Source organism: Mesoplodon densirostris, chromosome 16, assembly GCF_025265405.1.
Source record: "Mesoplodon densirostris isolate mMesDen1 chromosome 16, mMesDen1 primary haplotype, whole genome shotgun sequence".
NCBI lineage: Eukaryota > Metazoa > Chordata > Mammalia > Artiodactyla > Ziphiidae > Mesoplodon > Mesoplodon densirostris.
The window spans coordinates 22,585,628-22,608,230 of NC_082676.1; the positions used below are offsets into that span (position 1 = coordinate 22,585,628).

General features: G+C 49.3%; 1 protein-coding gene across 2 annotated transcripts in view; it reads right to left on the bottom strand.

Annotated features, from left to right (window-relative positions):
- The window catches only part of SRC (SRC proto-oncogene, non-receptor tyrosine kinase), a 55,699-nt gene that overhangs the window by 18,943 nt on the left and 14,153 nt on the right, over positions 1-22,603 (bottom strand). Inside the window, exons 2-5 of one of the 2 annotated variants that reach the window (XM_060120046.1) lie at positions 15,001-15,068; positions 3,375-3,542; positions 1,864-2,141; positions 24-123 (exon numbers count right to left, since the gene is read on the bottom strand). In XM_060120046.1, coding sequence (XP_059976029.1) covers positions 24-123; positions 1,864-2,137 — 374 coding nt within the window. In that variant the 5' untranslated portion in view covers positions 2,138-2,141; positions 3,375-3,542; positions 15,001-15,068. Of the gene's footprint in view, positions 1-23; positions 124-1,863; positions 2,145-3,374; positions 3,543-15,000; positions 15,069-22,603 lie in introns of both variants that reach the window. The other variant, XM_060120045.1, reaches the window with a different exon arrangement.

Consider the following 22,603-nt stretch of genomic DNA (forward strand, 5'->3'; position numbering starts at 1 on the left):
CAGTGGGGTAGGGAGGCACTCACGTGTTGTTGACAATCTGGAGCCGCTCCCCTTTCTTGAAAGACAGGTCAGTCTCTGTCCGCGACTCATAGTCATAGAGGGCCACAAAGGTGGTCACTCCGCCTGCACAGAAGGTGGGGCATGTCAGAACGGCCAGAACCATGGCTGGGGGGAGAGGTGGACAAGAGAGCCCTGCACCCTGGGCGGGGGTGGGGTTGCTCTCCCACCGCCAGCCCAGACGCCAGGTCCCATTCACTGGGGGTGGGCCTCTACGCATGTCCCCCTGTGTCTGTGTGTCCCGCACGCTTGTGAGGGCATGTAGGAAGCACGTGCGTCTCTCCACCTGTGAGTGCGCCCACTGGGCTTGAGGGGATGCTGGGTGTTGGCTTCTCTATTTGCTATCTGTCTTCCCCACAGCACCAGAAGTCCCCAATAACAGACATCTTTGTCTTGTTCCTAGAGCCTGGTGTATAGTACGTGCTCAAGAAACAACCATTAGATGAATGAAGCAGTGAATGAAGGAAACTGCACCTAGGGATGTGGCTCTGTTCTGGGGAGGTATGGCTCTGGATGCTTCTGTGTGTCAGGGAAGACCTCGGCTGCAGGTAACTGTCCCCTCCGAAGCCCTCTCTGTCCCCCCATGTGAAGTTACAACCTCCAGCCTCACATCCACCAACACCACTCTCTGCCCGTTTTGCCCTTTCACAGCAGTTACCACCCACTAACACCCTGCACGGTTTACACACCTTGCCCTTTGCTTCTTTCCCCCACAGGGGTTTTGTCTGTTTTACACGTTGCTGTGACCCCAGCACCAGAAGAGACCTGGCACACAGAAGGGGCGCCACAACTATCTCTTGAACAAATGAATGGGTATGTTTGTGGGTCTGTCTCACTTGGGTGTGTGTCTGTGCCTGTGTGTTCTCACTGCACATATGTGCATCTGTGCATCTGTGAGTCTGTGGATCTCTGGGATGGCATTTCTAGCTGGGCATGTGTGTGCTTTTGAAGGGCTTCTGACCACATGTGTCTGTCTCCATCTGGGAGTATAAGGTTTTTTGCATATGTGTGTTTGTATTTGTGTACATTTGCATTGGGTGTGTGTCTGTGCCTGCAGGGTGCACATCCATGTGTCCCTGAGTGTGTCTCTATGTGCATGGTGTGTCTGTTTATGAAAGTGTCTCTAGTTCAGCACGTGTAAATGTCCTGTATGGGTGTCTCTGAATGAGTTGCTGACTGTGTGTGAGTGTGCATATGTGGGGGGGGGGCTCTGTGTGAGGGTGTCCGGGTAAGAATGCACGTGTTTGTTTGAGGGTCTTATGTCTGTGTGTCTCCAGGACCACATCTGCATCTCTAAGCATCCTTTGCCTGGTGCTGCTATACCCTCAAAGCGCCAGCAGAGGGTGCAGGGACGCATCTCGGCATTGGGCCGGGCCTCTGAAGACCCCAGTTCTCTTTCTCCCTTCTAACCCGCCCCGCCCCCTTGGCCACTCACCGCCTCCTGTCCTGATCCATCTCTGGGCTGACCAGAGCAAAAAGCAATGCCTCAGACCCGTCCCCGTGCTTCCGAGAAACCCCCCGGCTCTCTGGGCCTGTTTCCGCCTATAGTCCTGTATCTCTAGGGCCCTTTATACGCTACATCGGATTCACCCCTAAAGGCAATGGAGTGTGCACCACACTTTCCAGTTTATAAAGCCTCCAGGAAACTCCCAGTGGTCCCTAAAGCCAAGTAACCCCCAGACTCCTCCCCGTCACTGAGCGGAAGAAACAGCAGCCCAGAGAGGGGGCGTCGCTCCCCCAGGGCACACAGCCCTCCTGGGGGAGGGGCCAGGGCCACCCGGCTCCCACACTCCCAGGCGCACTGACCAGCCAGGGGCCCCGCCCTCTGCGGGGAGGTGACTGTGTCGGAGGAATTGAAACCTCCGAACAGCTTGGGCTCGGCGGCTGCAGGGGCGAAGGCCGTGCTGGGGCCCCGGTGGCCATCAGCGGAGGCCGGCTTGCTGGGGGTCTGTAAGGTGGGGAAGGCACCCCCGCCGCCGCCGCCGCCGCCGCCGCCACCGCCGCCATGGGTGTTATCAGCAGGTTCCAGGCTGCGGCGCCGCTGGCTGGCATCCTTGGGCTTGCTCTTGTTGCTGCCCATGGTCCTGCTGGAGACGAGAGAGGACCCTGGGTGAAGGGCTCTGGGAGCCGGCAGGGCTGCCTAGGCCCCTTAGCCTGCACTCCCATCCATTCTACAGATGGGGAAACTGAGGCCCAAAGAGGCCTCTTTGGGTAAGTTACCTTTCAGAACCTCAGTTTCTCCATCTATAAAATGGGAATAGTGATGGCAACCATAAAGGGCTTCCTGGGTACAGGGCTAAGCACAGAAGAAACACCTCATAATCAGAAGCTCTAACCTTCCCCACCTTCCTCTGAGTCACTGTTTCTGTCCCTCGTGGATAGGGATAGTATCTTGAGTTATGTCTATGTCCCAGGCATATAGGAGAAGGCTGAGGGTTTGCTGAGTGAATACATGACTGACTGAAATTGTCTAACACCTGGGGGAAAGGTGCTAAAAGTTGCAACTAGGGCAACTAAGGAGAGATGGTTGGGCACTCACTCCAGGCCCAGGGCCTTTGCACATGCTGTTCCCTCTGCCTGAATGCTTTTCCCTGACCATTTGAGCAGAGTAACTCATGCCTCCTTCAGTTCTCAGCCCAAATGTTGCCTCCTTGGCAGCAAGTGGGGGGTGGGAGGGAAATGTTTAGGTGTGATGGATCATCTTGACTGTGCCGATGGTTTCATGAGTGCATCCACGTGTCAAAACTTATCCAACTGCACACCTTAAACATGTGCAGTTTATGGTATGTCAATTATACCTCAATAAAGCTCTTAAGGCAAAAAAAGTCACCTCCCTGGGAAGTGTTCCCCAACTTCTTTCATTGGTTTAAGTCCCTTGCCTTTTGTGCCTCTCCTTGATAACATGTGGCCCAGTTTTGTGTGTGTGTGTGTGTGTGTGTGTGTGTGTGTGTGAGAGAGAGATTACATGATTATCGTCATGGGCTTTTGTCTAGTTCACTGCTGTGCTCCCAGTACCCAGCACAGGGTATGGCACACAGTAGATGCTCAATAAACAGCTGAATGAATGAGTGTGACTGTGTGACTACTCAATAGTTAAGAGAGTTCTGAGCCAGAAATCTGGGAGGGCTAGAGATCGGGAAACACAGAGAAACCCAAGTTGCAAACTCCCCAGTGACGCCCATAGCCCTGCCACCCCCCTTTGCTCCCCACGTTGCCATCCGCAGGTCCTCATGGAGCCTAGCCAGGGTCTCCCCAAACACCATGGCCGCCCCTCCCAGATCCCTCATCTTGGCAGCCCTGATGGGTCATCACCTCACCTGGTGCAAGGCAGGGGCTATCCCAGAGGACCTGGGAAGCAACCTGAGGTCTCAGCACGAACACCAGGTGTAGAGTCGGCGGTCTCGGACTAGAGGCCCTGCTCTACCTCTCCCCGCTGTGTGACCCTAGGCAAGTCACTTCCCCTCTCTGGGCCTCAGCGTCCTCATCTGCAAAGTAGGGATAAAACAGATTTCTCAGAACTGTTGGAAGGATATGACTAGAAAGAGAAATCATCAGGGTTCTGTCTCTTGGGTCATGATTTATCAGGCTCTGACTCTGGCAGGCCCGATACTAAGAGCTTCCCAGACCTGAAATATCCTTCACTCCCCCAAAAGTAAGAGTGAGAGTGAGGCCGTGTATGGCATGGCAGTTAAAGGTGGGCTCTGAAGCCAGACTCCCTAGACTCAGATCTTGGCTTTGCTCCTAATCAGCTGTGTGACCTCAGGCAAGTGACTTAACTTCTCTCTGTGCCCCACTTCTTCATCTGGAAATGACTGTGACAACTGAAGGAGGCAAGGCAGAGTGCTGGGAACACAGTAGGTCACCCTGCCACATCAGCTATACTGTGATTCTGGACACACTGGCGATATGAGCTCTGATTATTCTCCAGGGGATGCTGCAGGCCCTGAAATCAGTCCAGAACTTCCTCTGGGAACCCGTGAATGGGCAAAAGTCCCCTTGACTGGCTGGGGCCTCAGGCAAGACTGTTTGCCCTGAGCGCCAAGGCCAGCTCTGTGACACCCCTCCCTATGTGAACCTTAGCCAGTCCGTGTAACCCTCTGGGCCTCAGGCTGCCCGTCTGCACAATGGGGGCGTGGCCTGCATGCTCCCTGGGGGCCATCCAGCTCAGAGAATGTGGGGCTGGGGAGGCCCTGGGGAGACCTGCTCAAGGGATATGCCAACGGGCCTGGGAAGGCCAATTTCTACGGCAACCCAATCCGTTGAGGTCACGATGCCCATCAGCGCTCATACAGTTGGTGTCCTGTGGGATCTACTAACCCGGTTACCCACAGCAGAGGCTGAGCCCCAACCACCACATCCCCACCCACCTGCTCCCTGGTATAGTATTCACAGCACCAACTGTACAGCAAGCCCTCTGCCAGTCACCACAGGGGGACACAGAGATGAACTGGCCAGGTCCTGCCTCAGAGGGTGCATGCTCTAACAGGGGACTTGTTTGTGGGACTTTGAGAGGAAATAAAAGTTATAAAAACACATTAAAAATATTTTTTAAATTTTAATGAAGAACTTTCTAAGAGCCCAAACTTTCTTTAGAATGAACTAAATGATGAAGAGTGAGCCCCCTGTCACTGGAGGTGATCAAGGACAAGAGAAAGTATACTTGGCTGATGTGCCATGGAGGGGGAGGGAAAGCCAGGGCTGGAACTTGAAGGCCCTTCCAGCACCAAGAGGATGCATGTGCCCACTTGGGAGGGGGCAAAGAAAAAAGCTCTTGACCCCTAAGCTCTTACACTAACCCAGAAGACCACTCCCCACTGAGACACTCAGAAAAACATAAGAGGTCCTTCAAGAACAGACTAAGGTGGCCCAGGGCCTCTGCTTGCAATGTTTGTTGGTTTGTGGGGTTTGGGTTTTTGTTTTGGGTTTTTTGGGTGTTTTTTGTCCCTGTGGTTGATTCTGATTATACAAGTACCACCTGTTTGTGGAGAGGTGGGCGGGTCGAGGTTAAGGGCCAGAGTACCAGAGCAGACTACCTGTGTGTGAATCCCAGCCCTATAAGCCCAGTGTGGGACCCTGTGCCTCAGTTTCCTTCTCTGTCAACTGAGGATAACAACAGTACCCATGTCATAGGGCTGCTGGGAGAATCCATGAGGAAGTACACAGAACATGCTTGGGATGCTGTGGCATGCTGGCAACCTGCCTCCGGAGAACAAGCCCCTGGGCATGGCGGTGCATTTCCTTCCGGCATCATATGAACATAGGACTGTATATTGGGATCCATCTAGTGCCCTTGACTCTAAGCTCCCTGCGGGAAGGACCGGGTCGGACCCATCTCCATTTCCCTACTAGGTGCTCTGAAATATTTGCAGAACAGACAAAAGACTAAATGAGCACAGACATGATTTGCATCCTGCTTTGTTCCTGCAATGCCATGTTGTAGAGACCAAGTATCATTCTGCAATAATCAAACACTCCCAGAGCCTGGACCTTGTACTGGGCCCTGCTCTAAGCACTTTGCAAATATTGACTCATCAAATCCCCATGATAATCTAGGAAGTAGATACTAATAGTGTCCCTATTTTACTGATGAGGAAGCAGAAGCACAGAAAGGTTGAGGCACCTGCCTGAGATAACACAGCGAGGGTGAGAATGAAAAGAAGTGGGGACATGAAACCACACTGGGCGGCAGGAATCAGGGGCTGCTCACAGGGTCCACCTCCTGCCCTCCGGACCTCTCTTTTACAAGAACAGCAAGATGGGGTGTGAGTGGATAAGGCAGCCTAGCCCCATGCCTAGAGAAAGCCCAAGATTTCAAGCTTTGACATAGCAGAGTGTGCTAGAGGAGGGACAGCACATTTAGGGTGGGGTCTAGTCCCTGCAGGGCTGCCACAGTGCTGTGTGACCTTGAGAGAGACCGCCCTTCCGGACCATGGTCTCCTTTCTCGAGGCAGGACCCTGTCTCAGAGCCCAAACGCTAAGTCACCATGAGCTGCCCATTTGAGAAGGGACAACTCCCCACATCTTTTCCGCCACTTGCTCACTCCAAGGCAGAGATAGATCCTTGGGGTCCAAGAGGAAGTGGGGGGGCTCCATCCTTGGGGTGTCTGAGGCTCCCAGAGGAAGGTAGCTCCTTTCCTCTGGGGAGCTGCTGCTGACCACAGGCTCCGGACAGAAGGCCTGCACTATCGCTACCGTGAGAGGTACTGGGATGCCCTATAGCACCTCCCCATCAGTGCCCCCAGCACTTCGTGCTCAGAGGGTCCCAAACTAACTTGGCATCTCCCTCTACGACTACCCCTCACCCCATGTCTCCATCTCAGGGCTGGTTTGCCTATCCTCCCCGCCAATCTTCCTCAAATGCATCCCTCCCCACACCCCATCTCCACTCCCTCAGGCCAGGTCCCTGTCGTGCTGACCTGGGACAGCAGTGGGGGCCCCTCCAGGGCGCCCTCGTCCAGCAACCAGAGGCATCTCTGTAACGCACACAAACAAATAGGGCCCCTGCTCAACACTGTCCACGGAAAACTGGAAAAGACCTAAATGTTTATCAGAGGGGGACTGGACAAATAAATGATGGTCTGTTCATCAAGTGGACAGCTGTGCAGATAAACAAACAGAATGAGAGCTCAGTGTGGCCTGGGAAGATGCTCACGACACACTATTAAGTGAAGAGGAAGATGGCAGTGTAGAATGTCCTCTGGGTCACTCGGGGCCACAGTTTTCTCATCTAGAAAATGGGGGCAATAGTGCTACCTATGTCAGAAGGCACCTCTGGTGCCCCACCCACTGTGCTGATACCCTCCCTGCCCCAGGCACCCCCACCATTCCACCATCTCCACCTCCCTAACACAGAGGCAACACAGGTCAGAGGTCAACCTCCGACATCACCATCCATATCTCTGGACCCTCCAAGGAAAAAGAAGCATCATGGAAAGCCTGGAGCCAGAATGCCAGATTCAGATGCCAACTTTCCATTTCCTGGTCATGCAGCCTCCAGGGGGCCTCAGTTTACCCCTTATCAAAAATGGGAATCTGTGTAATTGCTCCTATATGATTGGGCTTGAGGGGAAAACATGAGGTAATACTGATAAAGTGCCTGGAACATAGGAAGTTCTCAATACTAGCTATTATTATCATCACTGTGGAAGACGTCTCTTCAGATCCTTGCTCTCTTTTCTAACCACTCTTACAATTAGGCAAAGGCTTCCAAAATTCCAACTGTGTGTAAAACCCTGTGCATGGCCCTGGAGAGACTGTCTGGTAGAGTTGATTGGAACCAAGCCCTACAAAAGCCACTTCACAGGGAAAGAGTCCAGAAAAGACAAGCATGTCCACTAGTTAACCTTGCTCTAAGATGCTTGCCAGTGCGATGAGCTAAGAAAAAGAAATGGATGGAATTGGAAAACAGAAGATGAGTATCATCACTTGCAGCTGTTATCAATATAAGTCTGAGAAATCCAAGAGAATCTTCTATAAAACTATTGAACAAAAAGTGAATTAAGTAAAGCAGAAGGAAATTAAATGTAATATCCAAAAATCAATAATGTAGCTATATACCAACAGCAATCAGAAAATAAAATGAAAGAAAGCTTAGCATGGGAATTCCCTGGCATTCTAGTGGTTGGGACTCTGAGCTCTCACTGCCAAGGGCCCGGGTTTGATCCCTGGTCGGGAAACTGGGGTCCTGCAAGCTGTGTGGCATGGCCGGAAAAAAAAGAAAAAAAGAAAGAAAGCTAAGCATTGCAAAAATATCGATCCTTCCTAAATAAATCTACAAATTGAATGTGATCCCCATAAAACCCCAGCAGGATTTTTTTTCTAACTAAGCAGGTCAATTTTCAAGTTTATGAGTAAATGTATAAGAATAGCCAGGAATGGGACTCCCCTGGTGGCACAGTGGTTGAATCCACCTGCCAATGCAGGGGACACGGGTTCAAGTCCTGGTTTGGGAAGATCCCACATGCCGCAGAGCAACTAAGCCCACACTCCACAACTACTGAGCCTGCACTCTAGAGCCCACGAGCCACAACTACTGAGCCCATGTGTCACAACTACTGAAGCCCACATGCCTAGAGCCTATGCTCCGCAACAAGAGAAGCCTCCACGATGAGAAGCTGGTGAACAGCAACAAAGAGTAGCCCCCACTCACCACAACTAGAGAAAGCCCACACACAGCAATGAAGACCCAACACAGCAAAAAAATAATTAATTAAAAAAAAATTTTAAAAAGAAAGAATAGCCAAGAAAACCTTAAAAAGAAGAGTAATGAAGAGAAAATAGTCCAATCAGGTAGTAAAACTTACTATAAAGTCACAATAATTAAAACTGTGTGATATCACTACAAAAATATATAAATTAATGGAGCAGAAAAGAGGGTCCAAAAATTGTCCCCAAACATATGGAAATTTAATATATTATGAAAGTAGCATTTCATAACAGTGAGAAAAAGGTAGACTATTTTTAAGACAGAGTTGGGACCAATGATCTGCCACCAGGAAACAAAGCTGTATCTCGATCTCACTCCACATGCCTATAAATTCCAGATCAATCATACTTAAACCACACAAAAATAAAACCATAAAGCTCTAAAATAAGGTGGGAGAATAAGTTTTCTAATCTCAGAATGGGAAAAGCATTTCTAAACATGACCCAAAAACCTAAAAATCATTTTTAAAATTATAAATCAGTCTACATAAAAATCTAAAATGTCTGCATGGCTTGATAAACATCATAAGTTCACAAGACAAACCAAAAACTAGGAAAACATTTGTAACTCATAGATAGACAAAGTTTTTTTTTTCCCTTAATATATAATGAGCTCCGGGACTTCCCTGGTGGCGCAGTGGTTGAGAATCTGCCTGCCGATGCAGGGGACATGGGTTCGAGCCCTGGTCTGGGAAGATCTCACATGCTGCGGAGCAACTAGGCCCGTGAGCCACAACTACTGAGCCTGCGCGTCTGGAGCCTGTGCTCTGCAACAAGAGAGGCCGCGATAGTGAGAGGCCCGTGCACTGCGATGAAGAGTGGCCCCCGCTCGCCGCAACTAGAGAAAGCCCTCGCACAGAAACGAAGACCCAACACAGCTAAAAATAAATCAATAAATAAATATTTAAAATATATATATATATAGAGAGAGAGAGAGAGGTCCCATAAAATAAGAAAAATAACCACAGATAGTTTACAGCAAATGAAATGGTACTTAAACATATGAGGGGGCTTCCCTGGTGGCGCAGTGGTTGAGAGTCCGCCTGCCGATGCAGGGGACACGGGTTCGTGCCCCAGTCCAGGAAGATCCCACATGCCGCGGAGCGGCTGGGCCCATGAGCCATGGCCGCTGAGCCTGCGCGTCCGGAGCCTGTGCTCCGCAACGAGAGAGGCCACAACAGTGAGAAGCCCGTGTACCGCAAAACAAACAAACAAACAAAAAAACATATGAGAAGATGCTCAATCTCACTTAGAAGATAAATCACATTAAAAGTACACAAGCCACCCAGCAACAGCAGAATACACATTCTTCTCAAGTGCACATGGAATATTCTCCAGGATAGACCATATGCTAAGCCATAAAACAAGCCTCAATAAATTTAAAAGGAGTGAAATCATACAAAGTATGTTTCTGATCACAATGAAATGAATTAAGAAATCAGTAACAGAAATAAATTTGGGAAATTACAAATATGTGAAAATTAATACACCTAATAACCAATGAGTCAAAGAAGAAACCACCCAAAAAAGTAGAAAATACTTTGAGATGAATGAAAATGAAGACACAACTTATCAAAATGTATGGGATGCAGTAAAGTAGAACTTAAAGGGAAATGTATAGCTGTAAATGCCTATATTAAAAAAGAAGAAAGATCTTGAATCAGTAACCTAAACTTCCACCTTAAGACACTAGCAAAAGAAGAAGAAGAAGAAGAAGAAGAAGAGCAAACTAATCCTAAAGCAAGTGAAAGGAAGGAAATAAAGATTACAGCAGGGCTTCCCTGGTGGCGCAGTGGTTGAGAGTCCGCCTGCCGATGCAGGGGATATGGGTTCGTGCCCTGGTCCGGGAAGATCCCACATGCCGTGGAGCGGCTGGGCCCGTGAGCCGTGGCTGCTGAGCCTGCGGGTCCGCAGCCTGTGCTCCACAACGGGAGAGGCCACAGCAGTGAGAGGCCCGCGTACCGCAAAAAAAAAAAAAAAAAAAAAAAAAGATTACAGCAGAAATTAATGAAATAGAAAATAAAAAACAATAGAGAAAAATCAATAAAACCAAAAGTTTGTTCTTTGAAAAGATTAACAAAATTGACAAACAAGAAAATTGTTCTGAACAAGAAAAAAAGGGAGAAGACTCAAATTACTAAGACCAGGAATGAAAGAGAAGACAACTACAAATCTTACAGAAATAAAGAAGATTTTAAGGAAATGCTATGAACAATGCCATGCCATGCCAACAAATTAGATATCTTGGATAAAATGGACAAATACCTAAGAAAACACGAACTACTGAAACTAAGAAGAAATAGAAAATTTAAATAAAGCTAAAACAAGTAAAGAGATTGGATTCATAATTTTAAAACATGTCACAAAGAAAAACTCAGGCCCAGGTGGCTTCACTGGTGAATTTTACCAAACATATAAATAAGAATTAATACAAATTCTTCACTTGGGAACACTTCCCAACTCATTCTATGAAGCCAGTATTACCCTAACACCAAAGCCAAACAAAGACATCATAAGAAAAGAAAGCTACAGACCATTATCTCTTATGAATATAAGATGTAAAAATCTTCAACCAAATACTAGCAAACTGGATCCAGCAACATATAAAAAGAATTATACATCATGACCAAGTGAGATTTACCCCAAGCATACAAGGTTGTTTTAACTTCTGAAAATCAGTCAATGTAATACACCAAATAAAATAAAGGACAAAAACTATACAATAATCTCAGTAGATACAGAAAAAGTATTTGGCAAAATCCAACACCCTTTCATTATAAAAAACACCCACCAAACTAGGAATAGAAGGGAATTTCTTCAACCAGACAAAGGACATCTATGAAAAAGCCATATCTAACAACATACTTAATGGGGAAAGACTGAATGCTTTCCCCCTCAGAAACAAGACAAGGATGTCTGCTCTCACCAGTTCTATTCAACATTGTACTGGAGGTTCCAACCAGGGCAATAAAGGAAGAACGAAATAAAAGACATCCAGATTGGAAAGGAAGAAGTAAAATTTTCTTTATTTGTAGATGACATAAACTTGTATATAAAAATTCCTAAGGATTCCACTAAAAAAATTATGAGGATAAACAAGTTCAGCAACTTGCAAGGTACAAGATTAGTATATAAAAATAAATTGTATTTCTATACACTAGCAATAAACAATCCAAAAATAAAATTAAGAAAATAAATTACAATATCAAAAGAAGACTTAGGAATAAGATTAACAAAAGAAGTGCAAAACATATACTCTGAAAAAAACAAAAATTGTTGAAAGAAATTAAAGAACTAAATAAATGGAAAGACATCCCATGTTCATGGATTAGAAGACTATGCATTATTAAGATGGCAACAGTCCCCAAACGAATCTAGAGAGTCAACACAATCCCAAACAAAATCCCAGCTAGCTTCTTTGCAAAAATTGACAAACTGACACTAAAATTCATATGGACAGTCAAGAGACCCAGAATAGAAAAAGCAATCTTGAAAAACAGAAACAAAGCCTGAGGGTTCACACTTCTCAATATCAAAACTTGCTGCAAAGCTCTGGAAATCAAGACAGTGTGGTACTAGTATGAGGATAGACTTATAAATCAATGGGAGATAATTGAGAGTCCAGCAATAAACACTCACATTTATGGTCAACTGATTTTTGACAAGGGTGCCAATATAATTAAATGGAGAAAGAAGAATCTTTTCAATGAATGCTGCAGGAATAACTGGATACACTCAGGCAAAAGAAGGAAGCTGGACACCTTCCTCAAACCCCACACAAAAATTAACTCACAGTGGATCACAAATCTAAAAGTACAAGGTAAAACTTTAAAAATCTTATAAGAAAATACAGGCATAAACTTCCCCACTTTGGATCACAATAGTTTCTTAGTCATGACACAAGCAACAAAAGAAAAAATAGATAAACTGAACTTCATCAAAATTAAAAAACGTTTCGGGCTTCCCTGGTGGCGCAGTGGTTGAGAGTCCGCCTGCCGATGCAGGGGACACGGGTTCGCGCCCCGGTCTGGGAGGATCCCACATGCCGCGAAGCGGCTAGGTCCGTGAGCCATGGCCGCTGAGCCTGCGCGTCCGGAGCCTGTGCTCTGCAACAGGAGAGGCCATAACAGTGAGAGGCCTACGTACCGCAAAAAAAAAAAAAAAAAAAAAAAATTAAAAAACGTTTGGACTTGCCTGGTGGCGCAGTGGTTAAGAATCCACCTGCCAATGCAGAGGACACGAGTTTGAGCCCTGGTCTGGGGAGATCCCACATGCCGCGGAGCAACTAAGCCCGTGCACCACAACTACTGAGCCCGTGTGCCACAACTACTGAATCCCACAAGCCTAGAGCCCGTGCTCTGCAACAAGAGAAGCCACCGCAATGAGAAACCCACACACTGCAACGAAGAGTAGCCCCCGCTTGCCACAACTAGAGAAAGCCCGTGCACGGCAATGAAGACTCAATGCAGCCAAAAATAAATAAATAAAATAAATAAATTTACAAAAAAATATTAAAAACGTTTGTGTGTCAAAGGACACCATCAAGAAGGTAAAAAGAATCCACCAAATGGGAGAAAATATTTGCAAACCATATATCTGATAAGGGACTTGTATCTAGAATATATAAAGATCTTTTACAACTCAACAAACAAAAAGAGAAATGACCCAACTTAAAAATGGGCAAAAGATCTGAATAGACATTTCTCCAAAGAAAATATATGGCTAGTAACTGCATGAAAAGATGTTCAACATTAATAGTCATCAGGAAAATGCAAATCAAAACCACAATGTGATACCACTTCACACCCACTAGGATGGCTGTAATTAAAAAGATAGAAAACAACAAGTTGTTGGCAAGGATGTAGAGAAATTAGAAACTTCATACATTACTGGTGGGAATGTGAAATGGTATAGCTGTTTTGAAAAAACAGTCTGGCAGTCCCTCAAAAGGTTAAATATAGAGTTACCATATGACCCAGAAGTCCCACTCCTAGATATAGACCCAAGAGAAAAGAAAACATATCCACATAAAAACTTGAACATGAGTGTTCATAGAAGCATTATTCATAATAGCCAAAAAGTGGAAACAACCATATGTCCATCAATTGATGAATGGGTAAATAAATGTGGTATATCCATATAACAGAATATTATTTGGCAAGAAAAAGGAATGGAGTACTGATACATGCTACAACATGAGTGAACCTCGAAAACATGCTAAGTGAAAGAAGCCAGACACAAAAGACTAGGTATTGTATGATTCCATTTACATGAAAGTTCCAGAATAAGCAAATCTATAGAAACATAAATTAAACTAGTTGTCACCTGGGGCTGGGGGAGGAAGGTTTGTGGGGCAGTGGAGACTGACTAAATGGGTTACACAGTTTCTTTTTGGGGGTGATGAAATTGTTCTAAAATTGATTGTGGTGATGGTTGTACAACTCTGTGACTACACTAAAAACCATTAAATTGTACCCTTTGGGGGAGGGATAAATTGGGAGGTTGGGATTGATATATACACACTACTATATATAAAATAGATATACTGTATAGCACAGGGAACTCTATTCAATACTCTAATGACCTATATGGGAAAAGAAGCTAAAAAAAAAGTTTATATATGTATAACTGATTCATTTTGCTGTACAGCAGAAACTAACACAACATTGTTAATCAACTATACTCCAATAAAAATTCAAATAAATAAATAAATACATACATAGATACATACATAATAAATAAACTGTACACTTTAAATGGGTGAATTGTCTGGTATGTGAATTCTATCTCAATAAAGCTGTGTTTAAAAAAAAAAAAAACACTACACCAGAGGCCACTGTTCATCTATTAGATTGACAGATCCCCAAATTCTAGATCAACCTGTGCTGGTGAGAGCAAGGGGAAGAAGTGGATGTGGTGTGAAGGTACATCAAGTGCCACCTCCGTGAAGGACCATCTGGCCATATCTAACAAAATTACAACTGCACACGTTCTCGGACACTGCAATTTGGGATTAATCCTAGAGGTCTCCTCACACATGAACACTAAGCACACGATGGAAGATATGCATTGCAGAATGGTCTGCAGTAAGTAAAAGGCTAGAAACAACCAAAAGTAGTCTTCTCTAATTAAATAAAGCATGGTCTCCATCCACACAATGAATACTACGCAATCAGGAAAAGGAAAGAAGCAGCACAAAATCATCTCCAAGGCACACTGTCAAGAGCAAACAGTCACATGTAGAGCTGAGTATACCATGCATGATCACTTGAGGTTTTTAAATTATTTTTTCTAATATCCATGCTTACATATGCCTGGACTCCCTGGAAGAACACACCAGAAACTCCTCCCGTGGCTGCCTCTAGCAAGGAGACCTGGGTGCCAGAGAGGTTTACTTTTCCCTGCCTTCTTTTGTACTGTTTGAATTCTTTTTTACTGTGTGTGTTAATGCTTTTTCTTTCCTTTTTAAGAAAAAGGTTGACATATACACACTACTATATATAAAATAGATAACTAATAAGAATCTACTATATAGCACAGGGAACTCTACTCAATACTCTGTAATGACCTGTATGGGAAAAAAATCTAAAAAAGAGTGCATATATATATATATATATGTATAACTGATTCACTTTGCTGTACAGCAGAAACTAAAACAACATTGTAAATCAACTATACTCCAATAAAAACTAATTTAAAAAAAAGAAAGAAAGAAAGAAAGAAAAAAGACAGGTTTACCTGGTATCAGATCCTGGCGCTCTCTCTCATAGCTGGGAAGTCACTTCACTTCTCTGAGCCTCTGTGCTCTGCAAAGAGAGGGATAATAATAGTATCTGCCTTGCAAAGTTGTTGTGAAGGATTAAATAAGACAAGGCCCCGCACGCACATACGCACAGGGCTCCCCACCGTGTCTGTGTCTGGCTCCTAGCAGTAGGTGCATGGTCCTACTCCATGTGGTAGGTGCATGGTTCATGCTGGTTATTAATATGTTACTACGTACACCAAGGTGGATTGTTAACAAGTGCCAGAGAGGCTTGGACCAAGTGTTCAGAGCATCAGCAATCCCCTCCAACTGGGAGGAACTGGGAAAGGATTCCTGGGGGAGGCAGCATTTGAGAAGGGCTTCAAGGTCGAGAAGGAGGTCCACAAATAGAGATAACTGGGGGCTGTGCCTCTGGCAGAGGGAGCTGTGCAGGCAAAGGCCTGGAGGTAGGAAAGCCCTGGGTATTCGCTCAGTCGTTCATTCACTGGCTCCTTCAACAAAGCTCAGCTGAGCACCGACTATGCGCCAGACACTCTCATAGGAAAGACAGACAAAGCCAAGTAGCTGGACCATCGAAGGGAGGAATTACAGAGAGTGTGAAGACAACAAGGGGCTGGGGCAGAGCCTCACCCAGGTCCAAGTGTTCATAGAGCAGACCAGGAAAAGGAGGCTCAGAGAGGGAGAGAGGCTGCCTAAGGTCACACAGCACCTTCTCAACTTCTGGAAAGGTCCTCTCCCAGCTCCACCCTTCCCGTGTCCCACGAGCCTGGAGAAGAGAAAGCCCACAAGGGCCATCCCAATGTGCACTCATCAGAAGGTGCATAAAGATGCCGTCTAAACTGGGGGCCCCAACAAAGAGGAGGGACAACTGGTTCTCAGATGATAACAGCACCTGGTTGATGGGTAGAGGCTCCTGTGTGCCAGGCACCAGCTGAGAAGTTCACTACTGCAGGTGAACCCTCTGCAGTGCTATGTGGTCAGCCCCATTTTGCAGATGAGGGAACTGAGGTCCAGAGAGGTCAAGTTACTTGCCTAAGGCCACACGGCTCATAAGAGACAGCAGCGGCAGGCAGACTCGGATTGTCTGGGCTCCGTAGCCTCCCACGGCCCATCCCCCAAGGGAGCCACTGCCAGGGCCTGTATCAGCAGTCACATCCCTTCTCAAAAGCACCCAAGGTGGGGCTTCCCTGGTGGCGCAGTGGTTGAGAGTCCGCCTGCCGATGCAGGGGACACGGGTTCGTGCCCCGGTCCGGGAAGATTCCATGTGCCGCGGAGCGGCTGGGCCCATGAGCCATGGCCGCTGAGCCTGCGCGTCCGGAGCCTGTGCTCCGCAACGGGAGAGGCCACAGCAGTGAGAGGCCTGCGTACCGCAAAAAAAAAAAAAAAAAAAAAAAAAAGCACCCAAGGTGGAAACTGTTCTCAGCCAGTCCAGGAATGTCTCCTGATAACAGTGGCCCAACCGGGGGTGGGAGGAGTGGGTGGTGGTGGTTGTGTGGGGAATGGGGGGGGGGGGGCGGCCACAGCCCATTTGAGTCCATCTGTCCTGCCTCTGGAGAGGAGGAAGCAAAAAGGCCCCATCAGGCACCCATCAGAGTCAGGCGGGTTGCAGCATCCTGGTTAAGGGGGCTCCTGCTGTGGCCCTGGGAGAACTCTGGGCAAGTCAACCAAAGCCTCCTTCAGTACCATGGAGACACCCATAATCACCCCAGACAGTTGCAAGAGCAAATGAGCTAACCACGTGTGCCCTGGGCATGCAGGCCATGCTGGATAAAGGGGGGCGCGACCACCACTGCTACCTTATTATTTCCGTGGTTATTGTTCAGCTCTCCAGTTCCCACCAGGACCCTGCTTCACAGGGACGATCAGCCCCCATCTCCCAGAGAAGGCAACAGAGAGAGGCTCAGAAAAGCCAAGTCAGGTGCCCAGGCCACCATCCAAGACAGCAGAGGACCAGCTGGGGATCCTGGCTCTCCTGGCCCCAGGCCACTTTGACCCTTCTCTCCAAGGGCACCAGTCCCAGCTGGGCTCTCGCAGGGAGTTATTACACCAGGGACTAAGCAGGGCCCTCAGCCAGTCCATTTTCTACTAGGGTAATGGAGGCCAAGATAGGGGGAGTGGCTGGCCCAAGGCCACACAGCCCAAGAAGGACCACTTACGGAATGAACCTGTCACCCTTGTGAACCTCCAAGGCTGGGTCCCCAGCTGATGCTCTGCCCTCCTCGCAACAGCCCTAGGGGGTAGGTACCACCAGCACTGGCCCGTGTCCACAGGGGAGGAAGCTGAGGCTGGAGGAGCGGGGGAGAGGGTGCCAGCCCATCATGCCCATCCCAAAAGTGGGGGCTGTGACCCTTTCCTGCCTCCCCTGGAGCCTCCCACACGTAGGCAGGAATCTTCTGATTCCCTTTCTTCCTTCAGACTTTCAAAAGAATGATGTGCTCACCTGAGGTGTTTTTCTACAAGTGGTTTCGGAATAGAGAAGAGAGTCCTGCTTCAGAGCACGGGAGTGTGAATAATGACAGTAGTAAGATTAACAGCAGTAGCAACAGCTAATATTCATTTAGCGCTTTTTTTTTTTTTTTTTTTTTGGCCGCACCGTGTGGCATGCAGGATCTTAGTTCCCCGACCAAGGATCAAACCCGCACCCCCTGCAAGGGAAGCGCAGAGTCTTAACCACTGGACCGCCAGGGAAGTCCCTATGTGCCATTCTTATCACCCCATTTGACAGCCAAGAGGAAACGGAAACACAGACAGGTTAAATGATGTGATTAAAATCCCGCCTCTTAGCAGCTAAGTGACAAGTTCCTCCCTCTCTGAGCTTCTCCCTGAAGGGGGGCTACCACCCCTTGGGCCACTGGGAAGGACCCAAGGAAGAAGCCAGGGCCACGGCCAGCTCAGGCTCCTCCCCAGAACTCAACACCATCGGCTGCTCCAGTGCAGGCTGGTGGGGTGGAATGGGGCGTGCTGATGGCGGTGTGGAGACCACACCTTTCCCCCTCATGCCCTCCCACCTGGGGTTCACACTACCCCTTCCATGCTCCCAACAGCCCTGGAACAAGCTATGGCCACAGTCATCTTACACATGAGCACACAGGACTCCAGGAAGCTGCCCCAGCCAGGAAGTGGAGTGCAAAGGCCCTGAGGCAGGAAGGTCAGATGTGCAGGTCTGGACTGAGTGGGTTCCAGCTTAACTGGGTCGCTGCAGGCTTTTGGCCCAGGCACGAGGAGGTCAGAGGGAGGCCCCGAGAGGGACCCGTCCAGCAATTTAGGTCAGAAAGACCTGAAAATTTGAGAGAGAAGCCCATGAAGATTTTCTCAGGCCCCTGAGTGTGCTGGGAGGGACGGGGTGGGGAGGTTACTGAGGCTTCATCCCACAGTGATCCTATCAGAGCACAGTGATCAGCTTCAGAGGAGACACCTAAACTATGGTGGACTTCCCAGAGGAGAGGACATCTCAGCTGAGGTCCAAAGGCTGAGCAGTTTGTGAAAAGAGGAAGGGGAAGCATGATCCAGGCAGAAGGGATTACTTGGCCAAAGGCCCCGAGGTGGGACCATTTAGAGAAAGGCAAAGAGCCAGGTCAGTTTAAGTCATGTAGCCTCAGTTTCTCCAGCAGCAAAATGGGGGGAAAGACAGGCACACAGTGGGTGCCTCCATCTCCCCCACACCCACTATCTCCCTTCTCCAAGGCCCCCACCCAAGAGGAAGGGCACTGAGAAGTTGGCTGCTGGGTCCTCCTGCCATGGAGCATCTTTGGGGCTGGTGAGGTTGGCAGGGTTGGGAGGTTTCACTGACCGCCCCCCTCCGACACCCTCTATCCCAGAATCCAGGCCAGGCAGACTGGCAGGTGGATGGGGAGGGCAGCTCACAGGCCAGGAGGGGAGCACTAAGCCTTAGGTCACACAGCAAGGTGGAGGCCAGCTCTTGAATGAGGGTGTGGGACTGGGACCCAGACTGAAGATAAGATTCTTGGGGCACCAGGCCCAGGAGCGCTGGGCTGAGGAGGAGCTAGAAGAGGAGATGCTGGCCCCAAAGGACCACAGACCAGGCAAGTCCCAGGGATCCAGAAAGGTACCACCTGGCCCGGCCAGATGAGGGCTGGCCACCATGTGGCTAAGTGGAAGGCCTCCATCAGAATCTCCATGTGACCTCGGCAAGTCACGCCCCCTCTTGGGCCTCAGCATCTGCACCTGGACAAAGGCCCTGGCATGCCAAGGATTCCTTAACAGACCCCCAGCATCAGTGGTGACCACAGGGAACACTGAGGTGACACGTTTTGCTCTCTCCCAGCCTCTCCAAGGTCATGTTTCCCAGGCCCCGCCCCGTGGTTCCACCCCCACTGGCTGATGGCTGACAGGCCTTGGGGGGACAGATGCCAGCCGGCCCCTGCCCATGGTGCCCGCTATTCCTGCCAGCAGCTCTGGCTGCTTCCCTGCTCTGGGAACACACAGTGCCCCCTCGTCCCCGCCCCCACCCACGCAGGAGCTCCATCCAGGGACACGGGTGGGCAGAAGCACCTGGCGGCCAGGCCCCTCCACACTGCCGGCCCTGTGCTCAACCCCCCACACTCAAAGCTCACAGGTGCCACCCTGGACGTGTGACCTCGGGAGGGTCCAGGCCTTCCTTTATTCATCCATGAAATGGGGGCTCTGGCAGGTCTCTGAGGGAGAAGGCATCCGAGCCTGAGGTTGAGGACAGTGGTCAGCAAGAGAGCCGAAACCCTTAATGCTCCTACGGGCTGTTCGTGGGATCAAGGCCAAGGGTGGAGGGGAGTCTGCTGCACACTCCCTCCTCCCCACCACTTAACCCTCCCTGGACTCGTAATCACCCTCTAGCCTCCAGCCCTTTGCACATGCTGTTTCCTCTCCTGAGGCTTCACCACCCACCTCCCCATGCCCCCCATGAACTCCAGGGCACCCTATGGGCCTGACCACAGGTCATACTTGACCTTGCCTACCCTCCAACTGAGAGAGGTACCTCTCTTTTTCTGGGTTCACATAGCCTGCATCACATGGGGACTAAGAGTTGTACTGCTTGGGGACTTCCCTGGCAGTCCAGTGGTTAGGACTCAGTGCTTTCACTGTGATAGCCTGGGTTCAATCCCTGGTCGGGGAACTGTGACCGGAAAGCTGTGTGGTGCAACCAAAAAAAAAAAAAAAAAAAGTTGTACTGTCTGGGTTCAAAACCCAGCTCTGACCCTTCCTAGCTGTGTGACCTTGGAAAAGTTACTCTACCTCTCTGTGCCTCCGTTTCCTCACTTATAAAATAGGGATAAAAATAATAATTACCTCCAAGGATTGTTGTGAGGATTAAATGAAGTCATATTTGTAGGGCTTAGAACAGAGCCCAGACCTTAGCAAATGTGCTGTAAGTATTTGCCATTAACCAATAAGAGTAGCAGCTGATACCTGTTGAGCACCTACTGTATGCCAGGCCCGGTGCTCAGTATTTTACCTGGATTATCTCACAACAGCCTGGGAGGAGGGGCCGTTATGAACCTCGCTTTAAAATGGCAAAGACAGGGAGGCCCGGAGGCATCAGCTTCACCTCAAAATATATCTGGGGACGAAGGGGATTTTGTGGATATTAAGGAACTATTGTGCATTTCTTTCAGGTAGATTATGGTTTTGTGGCTACTTTCTTGAACATGAGTCTTATCTTTTAGAGATACACACTGAAAGATTTACACGTGAACGAAGACATGCGTGCGGGATTTGCTTTAAAATGACACAGGAAGGGGGTGGGACGGAACAGGTGTGAAGGGGACAGGCCAGGCCATGGGTGGTGCTTGGGGCTCAGTGACAGGTTCATGAGGTTTGTTATGCTAATATGCTTCCATAACAAAGAGTTTAAAAAGGAAGATGAGGGCCTCCCTGGTGGCGCAGTGGTTGAGAGTCCGCCTGCCAATTCAGGGGACACGGGTTCGTACCCCGGTCCAGAAGGATCCCACATGCCGCAGAGCGGCTGGGCCCGTGAGCCATGGCTGCTGAGCCTGCGCGTCCGGAGCCTGTGCTCCGCAACGGGAGAGGCCACAACAGTGAGAGGCCCGTGTACCACAAAAAAAAAAAAAAAAAAAAGGAAGATGAAATAAAATAATGCAAAACAATGTTTGACCCCCTGCTGCCCCACCAACTGCCCCAGCCTGGGCCAACCACTGTCACCCCTTCCCCTCGCTGGACCAATGCAGTCGTCCCTCTGGTCCGCCTGTCTCCACGCTCAGCCCCCAGTCTGCTCGCCACAACAGCAGCCAGATGCTCTCAGAAAGTCTCCTGCGGCCCCCGCCTCACTGGGAGGTAAGAGCCAACATCAGAAGGGTCCAGAGGCCCTCCCTGGACACTCCCGCATCTTTCAGCCCTTTCCTCCTGTCATTCTCCCCGCGCTTGCTCTGTTCCCCTGGACTCCTCGCTGTTCCTCCAACACTCCAGCCTGCCACTACCTTCCGATCTTTGCACTGGCGGTTCCCTCTACCTGGGATCTCTTGCCCCAGGGAGCTACGTGGCTCCTCCCACCCCTCCTGGGAGGTGAGCTTCTGGGAGAGGTCTCCACTCCCACCCCCCCACCCTCAGGCCCGCCATCCTATCTAATCACAACCCATTCTGTACAACCCAGCCAGTCTTCCCAGCTTTACATTTGACCCATGACACCTATCACATTCTAACAGACCATGTGCATATTTTCCTTATTGGTTGTGTTTTTGTCTCCCCCACTAGAATGTCAGCTCTGTGAGAGCACAGATTTTTGTCTGGTTGGTTCTTTGCTGTATCTCCAGCCTCTAGAACATTGTCTGGCACATAGTAGCGCTCAGTAAATATTTGTGGGAGGGAGGGGTAGATGGAGGGAGGGATGGAGGGATGGAAGGAGAGAGGGAGGGAGAAAAGGATGGTGGGATGGATAGAGGGAGGGAGGGAGGAGTGGAGGGAGGGATGAAAGGAGGGAGGGAGGGATGGAAGGAGAGGGAGGGAGAAAAGGATGGTGGGATGGATAGAGGGAGGGAGGAGTGGAGGGAGGGATGAAGGGAGGGAGGGAGGGATGGAAGGAGAGGGAGGGAGAAAAGGATGGTGGGATGGATAGAGGGAGGGAGGGAGGAGTGGAGGGAGGGATGAATGGGTCCTACCCGGGGCCCCAGGAGATAAAGAGATACAGGCCTCAGCCCCAGGTCTGCCCAGCCCCACAGCCTATGCCCCGACCACTGCACTCTCCTGCCTGGCATGCCCCCGTGGCAGAGCCTCTGACCACCCTGGTTACATGGGACAGTGTGCAAGTCTGAGACAGCTGTAGACCCCGAGCCTCACCTGGCACGGCCTCAGGCATGGCATGGGTACCGGGGATGCCTGCTGCATGAGCCAGGAGTGAGTGAAGCGTGAGCCAGGGCCCGTCCGTGGGCCAGGGCATCCGGAACGTGTCTGGTCCCGTGTTCCCGGTGCTAACACACTCAGGGCTGGCAGGCCTCAAACCGGCTCTGCCAGTGCGGCCAGGGCGGGGCGGGCGCTGCAGGCTCAGGCTGGCACGGCGGGCAGACGGAGGGGTGCTGCCGGAGCCGTGCTGCCGGAGCCGGGACCCGCCGCTCAGGGAGGGAGAAAGCT